Source organism: Culex quinquefasciatus, chromosome 3, assembly GCF_015732765.1.
Source record: "Culex quinquefasciatus strain JHB chromosome 3, VPISU_Cqui_1.0_pri_paternal, whole genome shotgun sequence".
Lineage (NCBI taxonomy): Eukaryota > Metazoa > Arthropoda > Insecta > Diptera > Culicidae > Culex > Culex quinquefasciatus.
Genome location: NC_051863.1, coordinates 78356012 through 78382090, shown reverse-complemented (window position 1 = coordinate 78382090; position 26079 = coordinate 78356012). Strand labels below are relative to the sequence as shown.

At 40.0% G+C, this 26079-nt stretch overlaps 2 protein-coding genes across 3 annotated transcripts in view; one reads left to right on the top strand and one right to left on the bottom strand.

Annotated features, from left to right (window-relative positions):
- LOC6040828 (serine proteinase stubble) overlaps positions 1-23758 on the bottom strand; it is a 267484-nt gene extending 243726 nt beyond the window's left edge. For both annotated transcript variants that reach the window (XM_038259151.1, XM_038259152.1), the window contains exons 1-2: positions 22948-23758; positions 9864-10391 (exon numbers count right to left, since the gene is read on the bottom strand). The gene's annotated coding sequence lies outside the window, so the exon portion shown is untranslated. The remainder of the gene's footprint in view (positions 1-9863; positions 10392-22947) is intronic.
- Positions 1047-3248, top strand: LOC119769006. Its single transcript, XM_038260878.1, has 2 exons — positions 1047-1691; positions 3054-3248. Exons 1-2 carry the CDS (start codon positions 1047-1049, stop codon positions 3246-3248), a joined length of 840 nt encoding a protein of 279 aa, XP_038116806.1.
- Positions 23759-26079: the final 2321 nt, after the last annotated feature.

The window sequence follows — 26079 nt, the reverse complement described above, 5'->3', positions numbered from 1 at the left end:
CGGAAGGAAGCCTTCTTCCATCCTGTCATCGGCAAGGAGAGCCTTCATCCTCGCACGAATGACAACGGCCTACGTTTGGTCAATTTCGCCGCAGCCAGAGGAATGGCTATCTGTAGCACCTTCTTTGCGCGCATGAACATTCGGAAGCACACCTGGCGACACCCGAATGGCGAATCGTGCACACAAATCGATCACGTTTTGGTGGATGGTCGACACTTCTCGGACGTGATGGACGTCCGATCGTACAGAGGACCGAACATCGACTCTGATCACTTCCTGGTAGCGTGCAAGATCCGAGCTAGGCTGTCGAACGTGTTGACCCCGCGGAATGCGAGGGTAGCGCGGTTGAACGTCCAGCGCCTCGCGAGCAGCGACGTTGCTGCAGAGTACAGTCGGAAGCTTGACGAGCGGATCAACGAGGACGCGTCTACGGGTAACCTGGACGAGCAATGGGGAGCCCTCCAGAGCATCCTCAACACAACGGCTACCGAAGTGATCGGCACGACCAGAGGACGCAAACCCAAAGGGTGGTTCGATGCGGAGTGCCAGCGAGTGACGGACGAGAAGAACGAGGCCAGGAAGCGTATGCTCGTTAAGGGTACGCGCCGAAACTGTGAGCGATACAGTGAGTTGCGAAGAGCAGAGAAACGAATCCACCGCCGAAAAGAACGGGAGTACGACGAAACGGTACTTGCCGAAGCGGAAGCACAGTACAACGCGAACGATAAGCGGAGGTTTTACGCAACTGTCAACGGTGTAAGAAGGAAAACCACGCTTTCCCCTGTGATGTGCAACGACACGGAAGGCAACCTGTTGACAGACAAGACTGCGGTGGCGGCTAGGTGGAAGGAGCACTTCCAGCAGCTGTTGAACGGTGAGGCACGAGAGGGAATCGTCGAGGACAGGATACACGTTGAGGAAGATGGAAAAGCTGTGGACCCGCCTACGTTGGAGGAAGTAGCTAAGGCTGTTAAAGAGCTCAAGAACGGGAAATCCGCGGGAAAGGACGGACTTCCGGCCGAACTTTTCAAGCACGGGGTACGCGGATGACCGAGATTCTGCACCAAATCATCCTACGCATTTGGTGCGAAGAACAGCTTCCGACCGACTGGTTAGACGGGCTCGTCACCCCAATCTACAAGAAAGGGCAAAGACTCGATTGTGCCAACTATCGAGGCATCACAATCCTCAACGCAGCGTACAAAGTACTCTCCCGCATCCTGTGGAGCAAGCTGAGACCGATGACCGAGACCTTTGTCGGCGAATACCAGTGCGGTTTTCGAGCGGGTCGGTCAACGACGGATCAGATGTTCACTCTGCGACAAATCCTCGACAAGTTCCGGGAGTACAACCTGCAAACACACCATTTGTTCATCGACTTCAAAGCGGCGTACGATTCGGTCAAAAGAAACGAAATTTGGAAGATTATGGTAGAACACGGCTTTCCGGCGAAGCTTATAAGATTGATTCGTGCAACGCTCGACGGAGCAAAATCAAGCGTGCGAATAGCCAACGAGACATCTGAAGCTTTCGTTACGTTGGATGGATTGAAGCAGGGCGATGCTCTCTCGAACTTACTGTTCATCATAGCGTTGGAGGGTGCTGCGCGAAGGGCAGGCGTGCAAAGAAACGGAACACTCATCACTAAATCGCACATGCTGCTTGATACGCTGACGACATCGACATCATTGGTATCGACCGTCGTTCAGTGGAGGAGGCGTTCGTCCCTTTCAAGCGGGAAGCTGCGAAGATCGGACTGACCATTAACACTGCCAAGACCAAGTATCTGGTTGCTGGCAGAGCGCGTGGCAGTGCAGGTGATGGTGTTTCGGAGGTGGAAATAGATGGAGAAAGATATGAGGTGGTGGATGAATTTGTATATCTTGGTACACTCGTGACGTGCGACAACGATGTGAGCTGCGAAGTGAAACGGCGGATTAGTGCTGCAAACAGGGCCTTCTACGGTCTTCGTAGCCAGCTAAGGTCCCGCAGCCTAAGGACGCCTACGAAAATCACGCTGTACAGGACCTTGATACTCCCTGTAGCTCTTTACGGTCACGAGTCGTGGACGCTAAAGGAGGCTGACCAGAGAGCACTTGGGGTCTTCGACCGGAGAATCCTGCGTTCTATCTTCGGCGGCAAGCAAGTAGGAGACCGGTGGCGCAGGCGCATGAACTTCGAGCTGTACCAAGACTACAAACATGCTGATATCGTAAAAGTCATCAAGCACGACAGGCTGAAGTGGGCTGGACATGTAGCCAGAATGTCGGACGAGCGGGCGGCTAAAACGCTATTCAGTAGCGAACCTGGAAGGGGTCGTCGGCTTCGTGGAAGGCCTCGTACGCGTTGGCTGTGTGCAGTCGACGAAGATGCAAGAGCGGCCAACATTGTGGGCGACTGGAGACGAGCGGCTCAAGATCGAGCATCCTGGAAATCTTCGATTAGTTCAGCGTTGGGTCGATAGACCTGTTGCTGATAAAGTAAAGTAAGTAGATTACAACCTAAGGCAGTGTTGCCAGAATTTTTAAATTCATTTGATTCCCTATCAAATGATCAACGATGTATGTTAATATGGTGATATTTGCTTTCTTTTCTTATATCCAGATTTATGCGAAATACAAAATTAAATATTAACGTGTGTTGCTAAACATTTGGTGAAGCTGGCTTTTTTTTAACTTTCAATAAATTTCGATTAGGATGAAAGGGCGCAATCCTATTTGCAGTGCGATTTAAGATTCCAAAAATTAAACCATAGTTTCAGAAAACATCCAGTCTTGGTTTCACATTTCAAGTTGTCAAAACTTGGATCAAGCCTGATGATAATATTATCGTCAGCTTTTTTGGTCCTTGACAATATTCAAGTTTAAACCTAGCTAAATTTATGCTAACATGTCAGTGAAATCAATTGGGATGTATTGCAATGCTTTAGATTTTTAAAATGATTTTAAAATTAGTGTACTTAAGAGGACGTTTTCTATGTCCGATATACCAACATCATATCTAGTAATGCATACCAATTTATTCTTACGTGACTATCAATTACCACATAAAAGAACAACATCAAACGGTCTGGTGAGAAGCCACCGAACCACAATGTATCAAAGGTTGAGAACCTCTCTCACCATCAGGCAAGTGTGGCAAGAACCATTGTGACGCTCACCACCTGCAATCTGGTACCGTCCAAAGTGACAACAAGTCGAGAAGAGAAGCGACACATCCCTGGTGTCATATTAAAGATATACATCTAAAACCTGCTAATTACCATTGTCAATTAGCCCTTCTTGCTGCTTTTTCGCTGCTGTATGTTTAATTATGCTCCAGCGGGTACAATCCCAGACCCTTGCCTTGTCTTTCTTGCAACGCTGGGCGTATAATTGCCAGCTCTTGTCCAGCGTCTTCAAACGACGAGGGAACGACTTGGCATCACTTTCTGCGCCACGGGGGGACGAGGACCACAAACGAGGAACCTTAGGCAACCGTAACACGATGATGTTTATACAATTATGCGATTACATAAATTCATTCAGTTCGTTCTATAAAAAAAAATCCCATTGTTTACAGTCACATATTTTGCAGAGTGCTTTCAACGAGTGCCTCCTTCAATGACAACGAACCAGCGCATTCCAGCCAACCTGCCCTCTGGTGCCTGGCAATAGAATAACCAGGCGGAAACTTTATAGCGATTATAACAATTACACTAAATTACTTTACAGGTACTTCACTTTTGCCTCACTTATCATTTTGTCGCATGGGCCAGGCCAACCAGTGTCAACCGGCATAGCCCGCTTAAGCATTCAGAGCCGTTTCGTGGCAGAAACCTCACCGGTAGGGTGGTGTCTTCTTACAGAGATTGAAGTCTCTTCTCTGATTTTTTTTAAATACCTTTAACATCAGACATCAAAAGAGGTTGTGATTTTTGTTCAAACAATCGGCTCAAAAAATCAAAAATGGTATTGATGAGTAAGAAAATATAGATTTGCATTGATTCTGAGCTCGCATTGCTTGACAGAATGTCACTCAGTGTTACGATTCGGTAGTCACCTAGAATGTCAGAGAAATTCGGTTTGGTTGTAAGAGCAGACCGAATAGTAGAGCTGTAGAATTTTACTAGAGGCCGTTAGTTTAGGATAATTGTTTACTTATCATTTAATAAGTGAGTATTTTTCAACGCCTATTTAGAATACACCAAATAAGACCACCCTAATCTCTCAAGCCCAAGGCTCATTCTGGCTCAGGCTCAACCACATCCAGCCAGATTGAGTTGAATAGATGATAGCTGACGGCGGTTTTGGCTTTTACGATACCGGGGCCGTTGAATGTGCAGCGCTGCATCCAATCTACAGCATCCAGACCCGGTTTGCCCCCTTCGAGGCCACGAGTACCTCTCTCGGAGGCCAGCCCGGCAGTGTACTATCGGCAATTTATTTCAAATTAAAATATCAGAATATCGTGATGAACATAAACATCGACAGTGGCCCCAGCCGAGATGGTGGCGGAGGAAATGACAGCCCAGGCGGCTCCAGTGACGATCAGAGACCTTGGCAAAGTGGCCCGCTGGTGACAAACCGACCAACCAACCGGTGGCCACTGGGGACGTGCGAGACCGCGATTGCTTCCTCAAATCTGCGATCCATTATACTATTATGTTGCCAGGAGGCTAGGCTTGGGCCAGTATCAAACCGCACCGCGCATAACTGCCTGCTTGACCTTAAATAGACGATGGGATAAATATGCGCATATTATTCAATTTCTACCACATTCACTGCTGGAAGGTGGAGAAAAAACACACACACACACACACATCACCTGGAAGGGTGTGATTATGGTCCAGGAAAAATGCCAACTCAGCTTTAGCACGACAAGTTTCCATTTAGCGCTCATCACTTGATCACACACACCGTCCGTCCATCCGAGACGTTATGTCCAGCATCCAGGAATGGCCCTGGTCCGGTCAGGAATGATGTAACAATAAACCATTTAGCATCGGGAATGGACTTCGCGGGCGCACTCTTTCGGAGTGAAGTACCAAGAAGAGTTCTACTTCCTTCGACGACACGGTAAAACGACGCTGTTGGCAGCTCAATGGGATGATGGTGATGGACATCAGAGGATAGTTCACCATCAGTGTCTTTTGCACATTGATAAAGGTTATTCTGATGAATTTATCGGAAAAAAAAACTGGTAGCATCGGTCAAATAACTGGGTCCAATTACTTAAGCGTCAGCGTGAAGAGTAAGCTATAGCACTCATGGCACATTTTCAATTTGGGACACCATGATATAAAAAAAAAAACAAATTTTGTTCGACGGTGGTATGGATCTACAAATCTGAAGAAGAAAGATGTCCTCCTACTGTACCGTAAACTGGAGAAAATCAGAACCACAGTCTAAATAGGGACAGCTCTTTTTAGAGCTTAAAAATTGGAAATCGATTCACTAAATCTGATGGTCTGTGTCTGTGTTTTCCTAAACTAATCAAAAATATCCAAATCAAGAGTGTAGCCAGAATTTAGATTCGGTGGGAAGGGGGGGGGGGCTTGAAGAAGAAATTGTCTTCTTCTTTTCTTCTTCTTCCCTCTCTCCCATACGACTTTCCAAAAATTTCGGGGGGGTGGGGCTACGGGCCTAATTCAAATATTTAACTATATAAAGGTTACAACAGCTGTCCCAATTCTCCCCATGTGTCCAGTTTCACCCCAGATGACGTTATGTTTTTATTTTATCGACACTAAGGATCAAATTCAACCAAATTTACTTATTGAATTTTTTTTTTACAAACTGCAAAAATCACCACAGAGGGAGCGGTTTTTTGATCGATTTTATGTCTTCGGCAAAGTTAATTTGTAATTTGGTAATTTGTTATTGTTTTATTGGTAACGATAGCCTGATAGTATATCAGGTCAGGGATTTAAACCAAACGAAAAATTACTGTTGTTAAAAGTTAAAGATATTGATGTTTAAAAATTGAAGAAAATAGTCACTTTTTGAAAACAAAATCTAACTCTTGTTTTCCAAGCGCAGACTTTTGGGATGGGGAAACCGGCATTTTCAAAATATTAGGGGAACTTGTTCTCTATTCAACATTTTGAAGAATTCGTATGCAATATGTTTCTTATTCATCAAAACTATTGATTTTTTGTAAGTTACAGCAATATCCCTGCTGTTAAAGTTGCCAGAAATAAATGAATTAACAACAACATCAAAAGCAATATCCCATAAACCTGTACTCTGTCCATATTCACATAATTGTCCCACATGTAAAAACAGCAACAACAAAAACGCAAAACAAGTTATCCCAAACACTGCGTGTAAAATTTTCGTGAAATAAAATGGATTTCCTCCAGATTTCTAAAACAAAGTACTGGATATTTTTGCTTTTTCTGAAAAAAAAAAATACGATTTGTAACCAACGATAACTCAAAAAAAGAGCAATGAGCACGATCATTTTGATGAGAAAGTGGTCTTTATCTCAAGTTTGTATTGTGATATCCGAGAAACGGAAGTGAATATAAAAAAATGAGTTAAACACATCCTGGTCCTGGTTGGTTGAATAGTAATTTTAAATTGGAAATTCAACAAAAACTGGAGAAATTTTCAATAGTTTCTGTTGTAACATTACACCAGATGTAATCATATTTTTTTTCTTGTGTAGCTTTCTTATTTACAATCAAATATTTGTAATTGAAATGTTTTTTATTAAATACTCCTTTTGCTGTGTAGACTATGCACATACTCTAATAATCAATTCATGAAAATTGATTACCAATCGGAACCGTATGGCCAATGAATTAACTCAATCAATTTAATTTTGTCAATTCAAACCGTAACGCTTCAAATAAGTGTACAGTGCATCAAACATCGTTTGAAACAGTAACACCTCCGATTCAAGAAAAATAGCAGCTGGCTCTTCTCACTCCCGAACATTCGACTCCATTAATGCCGGACCGCTCTGGCCGGATTTCCGGGTGACACAAAAAGCATTTTTTATTTAATGCTAGAAGCCATCTAGTACATCGATCGACTGGCACCTGACCATGGGGTACAAACAAACGCAAAGAGTCCGTTATCGTATACCAAACGAAATCCATCTAATGGAAAATGCATTTTCTCTAGTCAAAATTTGGCGCGCCGAATATGTGTATACAAATTGAATTAAAACCATCACGCAAAAACACATTTTGGACGGAGGCCCACTTGGTACATGTACGAGAGTACGAGAATCGCATGTGATTCGCGCTAGACATGGTTTACAACAAGAAAATCCAAAGTTTCTCGCCGAAGCACCAATTTGTATCATTCCCAGAGACCACGGTTTGTCGAAAATCGCGGTCCAAAAGAAAACATCCGATCATTAAAATCCATTCACGAAGAAAACGAACGAACGAACAAAAAAACATCATACACGCGGCCTCCGATGTCAGGGTCGAAACGGAATCAATCCGTCCAGGTGTGCTGCTAACCCGAGGTAGACAAAGCTGTTCAACCCTGGCCGGTTCTACCGAAGCCGGGTCAGTAATCCGAGAGGTGCGCCGGGAGAAAAGCGGCCAAAGAAAAGCTGGCTGGCCAACTCCGAGAGCAAGCCCCGAACGTCCGATAGATTCCTTTTCATTTCTTCGTAAATGGAAAAACAAATAAACTTAAAATTAGCTCTTTGAGTGCAGTCTTCACCGAATTGTACCGCACACGTGTTTGGGTCGATCGATTCGATATGTGAACAAGAGTCTTCCGTCCGCTGGGCGGTTGTTTGTCATTTGGCCAATGGGCCGGCCAGCACACACACACACACATATCAGAAAGTTGCAGCTCACGCGAGGATGCTTTCCGGTGCATGTGGCAATGTCATGTCAACCAGTTGTCATTGAATGAAGCTGGAGGAAAGCTTTGGTCTTGAAACCGTTTTGAAATAGACATTAATTAGTTGTTTTAACATGTTTGAAGTTATTGATACAAGAAATTTATCAAAAAGAGAAAAGACAATCTCACTTTAGAATATACTTCATCAGTGGTACACATATTATCTTAAACATTTCTTATAAAATAAATGTACAAAGTTTTCTCCGAAAAAAAATTTCTTACCAGAATAAAAATCATTTTTGTAGATTTTTGTTTGGTTTCGTTTTTCAAATTTAATTACCTCTTGATTTAAAGGAAGCGTGTTATCAATTGTGATTTACCCCTGGATGATTATTGATCCCAAAGTATCAATGTTTAGTTCTCCCCTTTTGCCTTCCTTACCTGAGTAAAGGCTATAATCCTGCTCGACAATCGACTCAGAATCAAAAACTGAACAAATGTCTGTGTGTATGTGAGTATGTGTGTGTATATGGGTGTGACCAAAATTCTTACTCAGTTTTCTTATCACTGGCTTCACCAAAGTTGTTCAAACTGGTCGCATTCGATTCGGTTTAGGGTTTGATACGTCGCTATTAAATTATTTGAAGTTTTGATAAGTTCTTCAAAAGTTATGTGTAAAAATGTGTTTCCACAAATGACCGGATCTCACTTAAATGTATGCAAACTATGTCCGGATCTATCATCCGACCCATCGTTGGTTAGTTTATCGAAAGACCTTTCCAACGAGTCCAAAACAATGAAAATCTGGCAACCCTGTCTCAAGTTATGATTACTTAAGTGATATTTATGTACTTTTTTATTCCGGAACTAAAAAAAATATGAAATTTGTGTCCAAATGTGTGTGTCCCATCTAAAGGGAAGTATGAATGATGTCTGCCTGTGTGGATCAATCGGACCGCGCACTGGACTCACAATCCAGGGGTCGCCGGTTCGAATCCCGAGGCGGACGCAAAAAATTCTAAGTGTAAATATAGGTTTTCAGTGCCCTCTCCCCGTGCCATACCTTCACACTTAGGAGACTCGGGAGGCGGAGTCTTGCCGTAAAAAAGAACGATACACGCCTGTGGATCCGTTGACGAAACCGCAAGGTTTAAGAGGGCCACATTATAAGGTGCTACGTCGATTTCGTTTTTCCAGTATGAATGAACGCAATCACGGTTGAAAATTGAAATAGAATTGCAGGAATTTTTCATAGTCCTGATTTAATCCGGTAGATTGAATTTGTTATATTTGTTACCCATAATTGGAAATTATATTTATGCTTGAAAAGACTCACCTCCGCAATATAGATTACAGTAAAACTCGGTGCTTTCATCTTATAGGACAGTTCCACGCAGTTGTAAAAACATTTTACAGCTCGCAAAGTGTCTGATTCTCGCCACACCATAAAAGCCTCACTCTCAGAGGTTATTGATCAACCATTTACAGAACCATCGCGCGGCTGACCAACAGATTGATTGTTCACGAATTTATAACGGTTCTAAACTAACTAACCTCTTAAAACCATGAAGGAACGTTTACAATCGTGGATTTCAAAGGGGCACAATACAATTTTTAATCACCAGACCGAATCGAGACAACCGAATTTAATTAAGTTATAAAAACGCAGCATCCTTGAGATAATCTGCAATTTCCACGGCTGGGGTTTTCACCCCTATATTGCGTATACAATCTCTTTCTATCTCTCTCCCTCGGGACAATGAACCCAAATTAGATGAAAGTAAAACCTGGGGGCTAGAATTTTGGGACCGCCACCACCACCATCTCGACTGAACATAAAAGTGCACGTTCACAGGAACAAGTCCGAGTCCGCGATGGTTCTTGCTCGATAAGTCGATAAATGACTGCGCGGCCACCAAAAGGCTATAAAACTCACCTTCCCGATCTTTACGGTGGAACCCACCGCTGCAGGCAGGGAGGATCGAAGATTCTGAGCCGTCGAATCGAATCAAACGCAACAAGAGAAATAAAAACAGTAAATAAAAAAGAGCAACAAGAAAGAGATATTACCTTAATTAGTTGTCCGTTGTTTTGCTCTTTCTCGTTTTCGATCAATTCTACACTATCGATTCACACACAAGAAGAAAACAACCGTTCGCCGTGTCGGATCTAGGCACTGCCCCGTGAATGTTGTTGTTGTAATGAATACGTCTGGATTTGGGAGCACTGCGTTTCTACGCGATTTCAACGCTCTAACAGGTGACGAACTTCTTGCTCAACGCAAATTTCCAGCGTGTGTCTTCTTCGCGCGGTTCATCTAATACAATTTCACTAGCACACTTGCACTGCCACGGTCAGTTTCATTGTTCGAGTTGGATAACGCGTTGTCGATCACTATTCGAGCACTTTTCGAACGGTTCAAGTGTATGTTTTGCGGTTCTCTCCTTTCTTCTTCGGTTTCCTCTCAAACGTCACCTCCAAAGTTTCACTTTTTCTCCATCTCAATCTGACTGTTTTTTCACTTGACGCAAAACATGTGTGCGCAGGAACAAAACATGCCGCAAAGAAACGTCCAGACAGTCCAAAATTTGCAATCGGCTGAAATTGAAAAAAAAGAGAAAATAAAAATAAATGAGTACCGGAACTAATTGACATCTTGTTAAGAAACGATTTTTCAAAACCCGTTCGAATGTTTGAAAAAGTCCACCCTTTGCTCTTGCACATCATCTTCAAATAGCGACATCGCGAACGATCGAAGTGCTCAAAGAGAAAGATATTATTTCAATCTGGACGTATTTGCGCAAAGCGGACAACGACGACATTCTAATGAGGTGTGGATGAGGTGAAGATCCGTTAGACGCAGTGGAGCGGCACAACCTGTCTTTCAGGCCACCACGACCAGAAGACCATGGGACCTCACAGCCACCGAGAACCGGTGAATTCTAACGACAGGAAATCGAGAGTTTTATTTCGCCTCGTTTTGATTTGACAGATGACACTGGTGCTAGCTGGGCTGGCTCATTAAATAGAAGCTTTTAAGTAGCAAGTGTCGTCAGAAGCAAGTTAATGTCCCGATAAGGAAAAGTGGTGTGAAGCTCTGAACACATGAGTACAGTTTTGAAGCGCCAGTCCATAGAGATGCCTAACGTTTAGTCCACCAACAAGATTTATCGCACGAAAAATGCTTCAAAAATAAAAAAAAAAAATCTCCAACCAAACATTGCTCCCCGAAGCGACGATTTTGAGCAACGCCTTTTTAGAATGTTAATAATTGCAATATTGAGTAAAGTGAGTTTAAAGCTAAAAACTAACTTAATCCACCTATGTGGATAATGCCTTCCTCACTTTTTACCAAAAATGGGTAATATGAGTGGTTTGGACACACATTTCAGCTTTTTTTAGTTCCAGAAAAAAACACAGATATAACTCATGTGGTAATAACTCGAGACAGGGTTGCCAGATCTTCAATGTTTTGAACTCATTGGAAAGGCCTTTCAATTACCTAACCAACGATGGGTCGAATGATGGATCCGAACATAGTTTACATACATTTAGGTGAGATCCGGCTTCAATAAAGTACATAAATATCACTTAAGTGGTCATAACTCGAGACAGGGTAGCCAGATCTTGAATGTTTTGGACTCATTGTAAAGTTCTTTCAATTACCTAACCAACGATGGGTCGGATGATGGATCCGGACATAGTTTACATACATTTAGGTGAGATCCGGCTTCAAAAAAGTACATAAATATCACTTAAGTGGTCATAACTCGAGACAGGGTTGCCAGATCTTCAATGTTTTGGACTCATTGGAAAGTTCTTTCAATTACCTAACCAACGATGGGTCGGATGATGGATCCGGACATAGTTTACATACATTTAGGTGAGATCCGGCTTCAATAAAGTACATAAATATCACTTAAGTGGTCATAACTCGAGACAGGGTTGCCAGATCTTCAATGTTTTGGACTCATTGGAAAGTTCTTTCAATTACCTAAACAACGATGGGTCGGATGATGGATCCGGACATAGTTTACATACATTTAGGTGAGATCAGGCTTCAAAAAAGTACATAAATATCACTTAAGTGGTCATAACTCGAGACAGGGTTGCCAGATCTTCAATGTTTTGAACTCATTGGAAAGTTCTTTCAATTACCTAAACAACGATGGGTCGGATGATGGATCCGGACATAGTTTACATACATTTAGGTGAGATCCGGCTTCAAAAAAGTACATAAATATCACTTAAGTGGTCACAACTCGAGACAGGGTTGCCAGATCTTCAATGTTTTGGACTCATTGGAAAGTTCTTTCAATTACCTAAACAACGATGGGTCGGATGATGGATCCGGACATCGTTTACGTGCATATAATTGAGATCCGGATATTTGCGAAAACACGTTTTTATACATAACTTTTGAACTACTTATCGAAACTTCAAACAATTCAATAGCGATGTATGGGACCTTAAACCAAGTCGAACGCAACTGGTTCGATCAAAATCAGTGAGTATTTTGGTCACATACATACATACACACACATACACACACACATACACACACACATACACACACACACAGACATTTGTACAGTTTTCGATTCTGAGTCGATATGTATACATGAAGGTGGGTCTAGGAGCTTTTAATAAAAAGTTCATGTTTAGAGCAGGATTATAGCCTTACCTCAGTGAGGAAGGCAAAACAAAAAAATAAGTATCTGTTCAAAAAATGACAAATTTGGTCACGGTTTGTTGAGTTTTATCCAAGAGACAATCTGTATCTGGTACCAAAGTTTATGCTTGATGAGTTGGGCCGTTGCAAATATTTTTTTGAAGTTTATGTCCCTCGACTCTGACCAAAGTCGAGAGGGAGAGAGGAGAGGGCACAAAAATAAAAAAGCTGAAAAATAAAAAAAAAAATTTTCGAGCCATCTTTTAAGGGGGGGGGGGGGGTCTTTATCCATTGAAAAAAAATTGGACAATATTGAAAGGATGTAATTTTCAAAAGAAATTTTTGTGCAAAATAAAACTTAAAATAGAATGACTATACACATTTTTATAAAGCGGTCCTTTTGTTAAGGTACAAGAACTTTGAAAATTGATCTCAAAATGATCACTTTTTGCAATTTAAATATAGATTGAACAACCTCTAATAACATATTTTCTAAAATCTATTTTTTTTCCATTGTGTCTATCTTTTTAACAGCCCTAATTATAACCAATAACTTTGCTGAAGACAATGGTGATCAGATTTTCCCTTCTTAAGACACACTTTTTTTTAACAAAGTCCGAAATATTTCCAGGATCTAAAAAATGCCAAAATGTGAAGGCCAAAGCTCCAGAATAATCAAAACGCCAACGTTATATACGCAAAAATTGCCCAAAGATTAGGTCTACACACCAGTAATGTTGATAAGAAATGCTTTAATGACCAAAATGACATTTTAGAAAACAAAAATCCTTTTTACAGATTAAATCCCATTTCAAATTTAAATGCAAAGCGCTTGCTCCTGTCTCGTCCAATCAAGCTCACATTTGTGATTTGGGCTCAGTACGTCCATCGGAATAAGCCTCTAAATGCAGACCCAAAAGTTATTTTTGTCACATCCTTATGACCAACCAGCAAATAGTACCTACTTATTTGGAAAAACTTATGATGCAAATAGCATATTTTGATATGGAAAAAACATGGACAAAGTTTTCTTTTTTCTGAAAAATACAAGGAATAGTCGAATGGCAAAAATATGACCAATAACACAGCTCTTAAGGATAACTTATCTTGCAACCTTTAAAAGGTTAGCGTTTTTTCAACATTTAATTTCCCACATTTATTCAACCAGTTCATCCATAAAAAAATGTCCTATTATTCCCTTTTCCGAGCAGGTCAATGAATACCTCGACGCGTCCCGCTTTTGTTTTACAAATTTGAACCTAAATCGTAACCACCAATCGATCACGCACAAAAATACCTCAAAATAGTGTTCAACTTTTTTACTCCTCTCGTTAAGTGCTCATTATCTGCTGAAATTCCCTCTAGCGAAACCATTTTTTTTACTTCCAGAAACTCTCTTTCTTTGTTATCAGCAGCATCCCCCAAGTGCTAATGTACCCAAATTACAGGGTGTGTTCAAGTTCAAAAAAAAGTTACGAAATGAATTTTCGACGCGGTCGATGAAAATAGAAGCCACGGAAATTCAGGGGGAAATTGCTCAATTATTGGCCCACAGTGTTCAATTTTTTCGCACCTTAACGCAATTGTTCTGACGCCCCGGCCGCCCCATACGAGATGCTCCTGGAGTTGCGTTGCGCTGAAGTTTCGCAACGTTTCATAACAGCCCCGCAGGGGGAGTTCGGCGGATCAATCAAAGTGCTTTTTTCTGCTGTTTTGTGCACACACTCAAGGTACGGGCAGAGGGGACCAAGTGCAACGTTCGGTGAGTTTTTGCACACATTTGGGTTATCAAATTTGGCGTAATGGTAAAGAATGCGCCAATATAGCCCGGTTGGTTTTTTATGAGCAATTAGGTTTTTAGTTTTTATTATGTACTTTAGATCCCCTAAAGTAAATAATTTCAGATAAGCAAATTTGTCAAAAATCGAAATAAGAACTACTTTAAAAAACTAACCTAAAAAAACTATAAAATATTTATCTCAAAATAATATGAAACAATTTTTGGTGGATTGGCATAATAGGTTGAGTACCGTCAACAGGGTGACATTGGATCTGGGGGTGAGATTGGATCATACAAAAATGCAGAAATTTTTATGACCTAATTTCAAGCCCCAGACCCAAGGTTACCCCTGACGACGGTAGTTTATGGCAAACACAGTGAGACTATATAAAGCCTATAATTTACGCAGCTTGACCTTTTTTAAGTTCATGACAGTAAACGCTTCTTCAAGGTATGATAGATTTGGGCTCTCTGAAAACGCTTCCATCGACAGCATTGATGTTTTGTAAATTCCATGCTAATAAATAAAAATGTTAATTAAGTGTAAAAATTATATGAAGTCTTCTTAAGCAACCATGCGCACCCACTTACTTTTGCTACCCCCACAGATAAACGTGGATCAAACGTGGTTGCTCTCTTATAACACTTAGGACGATTTTATCGACCGTCAAAGTGTTGCTAAGTCTTTTCTGTATATGGGTAATTCTCCACCAACTCACACGAAACCCCAAAAAAGTTGCCCGACGCCTCTCCGATTTCCGTGAAACATTTTCCTAATGAGTAACTTTTGTCCCTGATCATGAAACTGAGCTCCATTTTTTTTCTATATCTCGTGACGGAGGAGCGGTACGGCCCAGTCAATTTTTGAACCAAAAATAAAAAGTACACTCAAAAAAATGAGTTCGCTTAAACGTGAACAGAGTTCATGCCACCAGGAACCAGGAAGAAAACTGTTCACTTTCATTATGCAATGCACTATAAAAGTTGAACAGATTTCTTCCTGGTTTTTTTTTTTTCATAAATTTCTTAGTGATTCCCGGTGGCATGGACTCTGTTCACGTTTACGCGAACTCATTTATATGAGTGTATACAAATTTAAAAATCGAGTCATGGTTTCACAATTCCAATGCAAAAAGTGTTTAAAATGCATCATACACTTGTGCAGTTGTTTTTCAATCGTTAGTTTTCATAATTGCTAATTCGACAGCTGTGTGCTATCTTGTGACATCGACCATTTTGGTCGAAAATGAGTTAATGATGACGTTTTGCTATACCTAACAAACACTACAAGATGCTTTAACCCGATTGTGTAAACTTGCTTCCGTTTCCCGGATATCGCAATACACACTTGTGACATAGACCAATTTATCATCAAAATGATTGTGCACACTTGTGACACGTCATACATGTTGTTGGAAAATGTGGAAATTTTTTCTTGTTTTTCACAAATTTATGTACTGAACACATATTTTCTAAAGGCAATGCAACCTTTTGTTTATAAAAATATACTGATTAAGTCGATTAAACCATTGATTTGAGCTTATTTAAGTTTGTATGGGAATTCTGTGCACACTTGTGACACGTAGTACAATTTTACTTTCAAAACACGCTTGTGACACATGCTTTTCAGATTTTTGTTTACATGATTTACTGTATCTTTAAACTGGTGTAACCAAATTAGTTGAAACTTGGAGCGTTTGTTAAGTGATAGTATACGAATTGCTTCAAAAAGTTTGGCTCTATCATTCATAGTTTTGAAATTATTTACCAACAAACTTTGAAAATCGATTTTCTCGAAAAGTACTAAATGGTCGTTGTCACAAGATAGCACACAACTGACGACATGTTGTTGGAAAATGTGGAAAAAACCGGAATTTCATACAAATTCAAAATATGTTTAAACCAGCAAAAACATGGTATAATAATTATCAATGCCGAAAAATGCATTTAAGATTGTTTTCAGTTGATCAGACACCCATTTTCATAAAATTGTGAGGGGTAGGGGGGTGACATATATTTCAAAAATATTTGCAGCGGCCTTACTCAACTTTTTTGGGCATTTCATTCTATGGAAAATTTAATGTACTTTTTGAATCTGCAATAGCCCAAAAAGTTCATTTTCTATTAACAACAAAAGTTTCATTTTAAAATTTCGTTTTTAGGCTGGCTCAAATTTTATTTAAAATACATTTCCCTGCGATAAGAATCATTTTATACATGTTTGGGCTGTTTGAAAAATGTTGTTTAGTATCGCAAAAAGTGTTTTTTCGTCAAATCTTACATTTTTTTTAAATGTAAGTTTGCAAAACAAGTGAACTAGTGTTAAATTCATTTTAAAACACTTTTTGTATTCAGATGTTGGCTTGTTATTTTCGACGGACAAAAACTTTGCCTTAGGAGTGTAACAATATTCTACAAAGTTGATGAGCAGGCAATTATTTTATTTATGAAACAGAAAGGAATCGTCGAAATTGATTTCAGGGCTGTGGTTAAAAAAGTGTTTTTAATAAGACTTGTTTCATGATTTATATTTTAAAACACTCCAACCTTTTTAGAAAAATATTTTCCTGCAATTCTGTCGTGAAACTACAGTCATCCCACATATGGGTCATTCCATCTGAAGCGGAACAGCATTTGAAAATTACCCTCTCCGATCCAGCTCAAATTTGGCAGAGCTGTTGATACTATCAAAACATGCAATAATCCCGAATTTCATCCAAATCGGACCACCCCCTCCATTTTTGTACCTCCCCAAAAAATCGACTTTTTGGCGATTTTTGACCAAACCTTCAAGTTTCAAACGACGATAACTCAGGAACTACAAATCTTAGAGGGTCGGTCTTAGACTCAATTTTGAAGGAAATTGGACGTAGAATCCATTTCCGTGATCAAAATGTTGATTAATATATTTTGTCTACCTGTATTGCGCAATTGAAAACTTTAAACGGCCGTATCTCAAAACACCCCAACTTATTTTTTTATTTGACCTCACCATCGTGTTCCCGGCCAATTTTACATAAGAATCACTTATCGACAAAAAGGAATATGTTTCGTTCCAGAGATATCGAATTTTAAAGTTTTGTGTTTTCGAGATTACCTACATCAGCTTCATTCGCCGCATCTGCTAGAAGCACACAGGCGGGCTGATCAATAACTGCTACCTGGTCATTTATTGAAATAATATTTCATCATAAATAATCTTTATCAGATTGGGCAAAAATTGACTGAAAAACACTGTAGGAAACTGGAGTTGAATCACGAATGTTTATCTGCTCAAAAAAATGAATGAAGTGAATTTCTGTGCTAACCCACAGGACAGAGCAATAACGACACACAGTAAAGGGCAGAATTGGATTCCGACGGAGCGAGCAGGAAAATGCAATTAATCTTGTTAGTAACACTGAACAATAAGTACACGATACATTACTGAGTAAAAAATATGAACAAAAATTAATAAAATTTGTTGATACGTTGTACTCTAGTGAAGGACGATCACAAGGAGTAGGAAAAGGATTTCTGGAATGTATAAAACTGAAAAATGTAAGAAAATCACAAAGTTTGATCTGCTGCAAAGCGGCTAATTCCCCAAATTTAGTTGCGATGATTTCGACACCGTCCGAACAACAGTATTTTTTTCCTTACATCATTCTTGGATTCTTTTAATCAAATGGAGCTGGCTCACAATATTAAAATTGATTTAATATGATCAATCTTTTAAACCGTAAATAGGATTTGCCAAATTATGGTAAAGTGTCAATAATGAACTATAATAATAATAATAATAAAGCAGGTTTTGGGGTTTTTGCTGGATGGCACTATTTTGCTACCGCTCATGATGAAGGCCCTAGTCATGGCCTCGGAGGTACTCTAAAACGGTTAGCAACACGTAAAATAACCCAATAAATATTCCTTTCACAAAAATAGATTGATCAAGGTAGGGGAACAGCATCTAATTCCAGCGTTCCTCTTATGTTGCCATATCAGCGCTTTGGCATTCAATTACAGCTGATTAAAAGCGTTTTCAACTGAAATCGAGTGATAAATAGCTCAATAAGAAGTGAACAAGCAAGTTTCTATCAAAAGTTTTGCAAAATTTGTTGTTTAAATAGTGAAAATGAGCAAATTGGATGAAACTAGGAGCGAGGACTTAACCTGCCAAACATACCAGAATTTCCCCTATTAGCCATTTGAATAAATATTTGCGTAAAATTATGAAAATATAAATTAAATTAATCATCTCCTAGAACACCAGGTAGCAGTTATTGATCAGCCCGCCTTTGTGCTTCTAGCAGATGCGGCGAATGAAGCTGATGTAGGTATTCTCGAAAACACAAAACTTTAAAATTCGATATCTCTGGAACGAAACATATTCCTTTTTGTCGATAAGTGATTCTTATGTAAAATTGGCCGGGAACACGATGGTGAGGTCAAATAAAAAAATAAGTTGGGGTGTTTTGAGATACGGCCGTTTAAAGTTTTCAATTGCGCAATACAGGTAGAAAAATAAATTAATCAAAAATTTGACCACAGAAATGGATTCTACGTCCAATTTCCTTCAAAATTGAGTCCAAGACCGACCCTCTAAGATTTGTGGTTCCTGAGTTATCGTCGTTTGAAACTTGAAGGTTTGGTCAAAAATCGCCAAAAAGTCGATTTTTTGGGGAGGTACAAAAATGGAGGGGGTGGTCCGATTTGGATGAAATTCGGGATTATTGCATGTTTTGATAGTATTAACAGCTCTGCCAAATTTGAGCAGGATCGGAGAGGGTAATTTTCAAATTTGCACTTTTTCGTGCACAGTTGAGATGGAATGACCCATATTCGGAACACCCACAAATTCGGAATTTGTCAATAGCATGCCAAATGCAGCTTTTCTCTCGACCCTACTATTTTTAGGACCTTTATTTGGACATTTTCTTGCTATTTCACTAATAAAAGTAGTACTTTTTGAACAAAAAACTTCACTTCAAGACCAAATTGCCTGTTCCGTGATTGTGGGATGTTATTGTACCTCCCACAATTGTGGAACACCTGAATTTAACTGATATTTTCACAAAAAAAGTTATCAGACCATGGATAAAACATCACTAAGCTTGAGTTTCATTGGTTGCAGCGTGTGAAGTCATTATTTTGTTACAAATATGAACTCCCAAAGTTTGTTTACATCCGTAAGAAAAAAGTATTCCGAATTTGTGGATTTCAAGGGTCAAAGTATTTCTTCAAAAACTTCCAGATGAAGGTAAAAGTAGATCATTAAGTTCAATTACCGATTTGCTATGATTTTTTGAACATTGGCCGATCTGTTAACTGTTCCGAATATGAAGGATGACTGTACTTACTTTTCCTGTCATTCTTGAACGATGAAAAAGCCTACTTTTCTGTACCAAAAATAACAAAATCGAATAGTTAACACTTTTTAAAATAAATGCTGAAAAGTTCTGGATGCTAAAAAATTGAACTTTTCAGCACTTGTTTTGAAAAGTAATAATTTTCAACATTTCGTCAGCTGTGTGCTATCGAAAATGAGTTAATGATGACGTTTTGCTATACTTAACAAACACTACAAGATGCTTTAGCCCGATTGTGGAAACTCGCTTCCGTTTCCCGGATATCGCAATACACACTTGTGACATAGACCAATTTATCATCAAAATGATTGTGCACACTTGTGACATGTTGTTGGAAAATGTGGAAAAAATTTCTTGTTTTTCACAAATTTCTGTACACACATACTATCTAAAGACAATGCTACCCAATCACGAAATATTCTACCAGAGCTGGTTCTGTCAGAATCCTGCTAGAACGGTGGAACATTTCTGCTAGAATGCTCTAAGAATATCCAGCTCTCTAAGAATTCTGCTATTTTAGTTTGTATGGGAATTCTGTGCACACTTGTGACACGTAGTACAATTTTACTTTCGAAACACACTTGTGACACGTGCTTTTCAGATTTTTGTTTACATTATTTACTGTATCTTTTAACTGGTGTAACCAAATTAGTTGAAACTTGGAGCGTTTGTTAAGCGATAGTATACAAACCGAATGCTTCAAAAAGTTTAGCTCTATCATTCATAGTTTTGCTATTTCACTAATAAAAAAATGAAATTATTTACCAACAAACTTTAAAAATCGATTTTCTCGAAAAGTACTAAATGGTCGTTGTCACAAGATAGCACACAACTGACGATTTTTAGATTCAAACGGTTAATTGACAAAATACATTAACATTTGACTTATAATTCCATTCAAAGGGTGTTGTTCGGAATTGCAAAAAATGTTGTATGGAACTCGTTGCAAAACTTTAACTTAAAAATTAAAATACTATGTTTCAATATTGGTTAAAAAAATAGCATCGTTAAAAGTTGTTATTTTAAAACCCAGGATGGCTGAATTTCTAAGAAAACTTGTTCTACTGAAAATGCCTTGAATCTTCAGATATTTTAAAATCCAGTTTAAATAATATTTGAAAACAATTTTAACTGCTCTTTTTGTAAAATAGTAAGAATAATCCGACAATACAGTTCATATTCCGAACTCATTTTAAAATACATGACACTTTAAAAATATAAGAAAGCCTATGAACCAATGTTTTTTTTAAATTGAAGTACTTTAATACTTCTTTATGTTTCCTTATGTATTCAATTCGTATTTCTTTATTTTTCATAAAAAATATCTTTTTGTTGTCAATATCACCCCGGAAGATTTAAAAATATATTTTGCAAATTATGTGGCTAATCTAATCCGCTATCAAAGTGCTTGAGACAAAATAGATACAAAAAACTAACTTAATCCACCTATGTGGTTGATGCCTTCCTCTTTTTTTACCAACAATGGGTAATATGAGTGGTTTGGACACATATTTCAGCTATTTTTTTGAATCCAGAAAAAAAACGTACACACATATAACATAAGTAATCATAACTCGAGACAGGGTTGCCAGATCTTCAATGTTTTGGACTCGTTGGAAAGGGTTTTCGATAAACTAACCAACGATGGGTCGGATGGTGGATCCGGACATAGTTTACATACATTTAAGTGAGATTCGGCTTCAAAAAAGTACATAAATATTACTTATGTGGACATATCTCGAGACAGGGTTGCCAGATCTTCAATGTTTTGGACTCGTTGGAAAGGGTTTTTGATAATCTAACCAACGATGGGTCAGATGGTGGATCCGGACACAATTTACATACATTTAAGTGGGATCCGGCTTCAAAAAAGTACATAAATATTACTTAAGTTGCCATATCTCGAGACAGGGTTGCCAGATCTTCAGTGTTTTGGATTCGTTGGAAAGGTTTTTCGATTACCTAACCAACGATGGGTCGGATGGTGGATCCGGACATAGTTTACATACATTTAAGTGGGATCCGGCTTCCAAAAAGTACATAAATATTACTTATGTGGCCATATCTCGAGACAGGGTTGCCAGATCTTCAGTGTTTTGGATTCGTTGGAAAGGTTTTTCGATTATCTAACCAACGATGGGTCGGATGGTGGATCCGGACATAGTTTACATACATTTAAGTGAGATCCGGCTTCCAAAAAGTACATAAATATTACTTATGTGGCCATATCTCGAGACAGGGTTGCCAGATCTTCAATGTTTTGGATTTGTTGGAAAGGGTTTTTGATAACCTAACCTAGGATGGGACGGATGGTGGATCCGGACATAGTTTACATACATTTAAGTGAGATCCGGCTTCAGAAAAGTACATAAATGTCACTTAAGTGGCCATATCTCGAGACATGGTTGCCAGATCTTCAATGTTTTGGACTCGTTGGAAAGGTTTTTCGATAACCTAACCAACGATGGATCGGATGGTGGATCCGGACATAGTTTACATACATTTAAGTGAGATCCGGCTTCCAAAAAGAGCATCAATATCACTTAAGTGGCCATATCTTGAGACAGGGTTGCCAGATCTTCAATGTTTTGGACTCGTTGGAAAGGTTTTTCGATAACCTAACCAACGATGGGTCGGATGGTGGATCCGGACATAGTTTACATACATTTAAGTGAGATCCGGCTTCCAAAAAGTGCATCAATATCACTTAAGTGGCCATATCTCGAGACAGGGTTGCCAGATCTTCAGTGTTTTGGATTCGTTGGAAAGGTTTTTCGATTACCTAACCAACGATGGGTCGGATGGTGGATCCGGACATAGTTTACATACATTTAAGTGAGATCCGGCTTCAAAAAAGTGCATCAATACCACTGAAGAGGACATATCTCGAGACAGGGTTGCCAGATCTTCAATGTTTTGGACTCGTTGGAAAGGTCTTTTGATTACCTAACCAACGATGGGTTGGATGATGGATCCGGACATAGTTTTCATGCATATAAGTGAGATCCGGATATATGTGAAAACACATTTTATATATAACTTTTGAACTACTTATCGAAACTTCAAACAATTCAATAGCGATGTATGGGACCCTAAACCAAGTCGAATGCAACCGGTTTGATCAAAATCGGTCCAGCCAGTGCTGAGAAAACTTGGCAAGAATTTTGAACACATACATACATACACACACACACATACACACACACAGACATTTGTTCAGTTTTCGATTCTGAGTCGATAGGTATACATGAATATAGGTCTACGAGCTGTATTTCAAAAGTTCATTTTTCGAGCAGGATTATAGCCTTACCTCAGTGAGGAAGGCAAAACACAAAAATATCAATTATAGCTTACCTTTAAATTCGATGCAAATAACGTCACAATTATAGAAACAAAATGTCTAATAAAACTTCCCAACAGTAACTACCTAAACAGTTCTCCAATCGCATCTGCGCACATTCAATCAATATCAATCAGATAACACAAAAGCATTCACACACCTGTTGTGTGCGCTGCACCAAAGTTCAAAAGTTTTATACCGCTTGCCAGCCAAAATATTTCCAACAATTATCGACGTTGCTCTGTATTTATCTGCCGAGCCTCCTTTTTCGAGGGGGCATCCGCCAATGGCGGAAAAACCTTCCACACACTAATCTTCCAAGAAACGCTCCAAAGATCAATCAAACTTTTCTTCCTTTTTTGCACGCCATTGCCATTTCTTCTCCCACACTACACACTTGTTACTTTTTGTTTCCTTTTTAGTTTTGCCCCCACTAATGATGTCTGCTCACTTGATCAAATATTTTCGATTTGTTTCTTCGATTGAAATTCACTGCACACAAACAAAAAAAAATCCGTTCCACTCTGAGGGTAATCAATGTCCACTTTGAAGTTTGATTACATTGTGTCTGCTTCGAGTCATAAAAAAAAAATCATCAACTCTCGAAGATCCTTGAAGGTCCCAACTTGCAACTGCACGATCTGCACAAAGTGTCCAATATTTGAAGAGATGAGAAAAAAAACTCGGGTCCACCGTAAATTGGTCCCTTTGGGCACAATCCAAACACCGAACAAACAAAACGAACGAACGACCAAACGCCGAACCACCGAATCGCCACGGGAAAGCAGCGAAGACGCGACTGTACCGGATCGCAGTCGAAAGACCACTGGCGAAGAGCCCAAGACGATGGTAACGTTATCGAGCCTCAACACAGACCGACCGACGAGTCGGAACAAACGTATTCGGTGCATCCGAAGAGGGTGGTGGTGGCCGCCACAACGTAACGGATTGAGCAAAGAGCTGGTAACGGCGCGAGCCCCCGAGGCATTACAAGGCAAGGCAGGCCAAAAACGACATAACGATTTCAAGGTAAAAGGTAAAGGTAAATCTGGCGCACAACGGGAACGACGGTGGCCAAAAATCAAAAGATTGTGCTGTTTATTAAAATTATCTCGATTATCCGAGGGCCTTGGTTTCTAATCTAATCTAATCTAATCAGACCCTTGCGCAGCCAAACTTTCGAAGGGATCCTGGAGAGTGCCTTAGGTTAGATGACGCCTAGCACTCTTCTTGTGATTTATTAACATTTGTAGTGAGCCATTGCATCGGAATGCATTGAAACATCACAAGCGTTGAAGCGGCCAGGCCTACTGCGTAAAGCCGTATCGCAGAAAAAAAAATGGGTTGAGTTTGAGCACTGGGTGTTCGAACAACAACACAATTCTGAATCGACAGGGGAGGAAGAAGCGTGGGGACACACCACCATACGCTCCGAGATTTGGTTGTATTCGTTGGGAGCACCATGCTAAGAAGGTTAGGTACTCCGGTACCCTCTGGTTTTGGACATTGTATTTCCACGAATGCCATGGACACTATTTGCCGTGGTTATAGCGCCACAACTCGCTCGATTATCCGAGGGCCTTGGTGTAATCAAAATCTGGCTTAATAATCTAATATAAATAATTAGTTATAACTTTCTCACAAATGTTCATGAAACTTTCCCACTATGCCTCCGAAAGCACAGTGTGAGAGAATCTCCGCCAGCAAGCAAAACTTGAATCAAACCGGAGTAACGACTCGCGTTCGGGGCTCGACGACTTCGTGAGCGATCGCGCGCGCGAGGGATGAATGGGAAGCAGATAATAACGATAAACACGTACGTGGTCGCCACGACGGCGGCGGCGCGAGGGAAGAAATGTGAAAAGCTAATAAGCAAATAACGACGACTGCGATGCAACGCGAACAAACTCCAAAAAGAGAGAGAGGGAAGAGAATCGCACAAATAAAACAGAGAGAATTCACAGCGAGCTTTTGCCGTTTTCCCCCCAAATTCTCGCTCTCGCGTAAGCTCTTTTTTCTACTCTTGATCACGTCGTTGAGCACGCGCTTTATCAGCATCGAGTGCGTTCGAAGAAAAGCTTTCTCTCTTTCTTTTCGCTATAGTGATTGCGTCCCACTGAAGAAGCTAAGCCGGTCGGTGCAAGCTGATAATGAGAAGAAAAATTTCTCCCACTTTTCTGCCAAGTTCAGCTGCTACTGTTACCTACCTTGAAGAAGTCGACGCGGCTAGACTCTATCATCGATCTCGGCGTTTGCGGCTAGAGGGAGAAGGTGGAGCTGAAGTTTGAGGTGGAAATGCACATCTTCGTGCACGGAGCAAGCTGAAACAGCAGCATTGCAGCAAGTGAACCTATAGGAACGTATTCGAAACGGTATCTAATTGATGTGGATCTTGATCTTGATGGTGTTATGAAACAAGCCGGGAAGGGGAGTAAGCGAGGCAAGTTGGGGCAGCGAACTAGCGAACTGGAAGACACTGTCGTTGAAGTTGCAGCAGCAGCAGTGAGTGCATTCTTGTGCGCTATAATCTGCAACGGCCGCGGCTAGCGATGGCAAGGGGGTACAGAAGGCGAACCTGTCCATCATTTAATGCGTCAATTGGCTTGCAGAAAAGTAGCAGTCTGGGTGGAAATAAGCAACCTCTTTGCTGCGCCAGGAATACGCAGAAAATCAACGCCAGATTATGGGTAGTCCCGAACCCGAACCCGTTCGGAGATCAATGATCTACGCAGGGGTTGAAATTCTTCGCGATTGGAATAAAGATACCTTTATTTTCTTCGATGCCTGAATTTACAAACGGATGGCAAGGAACCAAAATATTGACAATTCAAAATTGCCATAAAAATTTCATTTTTGTTTGAGTGTACTTGTTGAAGACGTTGATCATTTTATGAAGAAATGTTCTGTATATAATTCAATTTAACGAAATTCTCCAACAATATGAATCAGCGCGTTGCCTTCATGATCAATTTCAAACGGGATTCGTCCCGTAAAATCAATGCTTTATGATTTTCAGCATTCAGCCGAAGAATGCAAAGCTTTTTGTGCACTTTGAAAAAAATAATGGAATTTAATAATCGTCTGCCTAAAATTCTTAAGTTTTCTTCAAGCTCTTCTGGAACCATACACGGTAGAATACATTAACT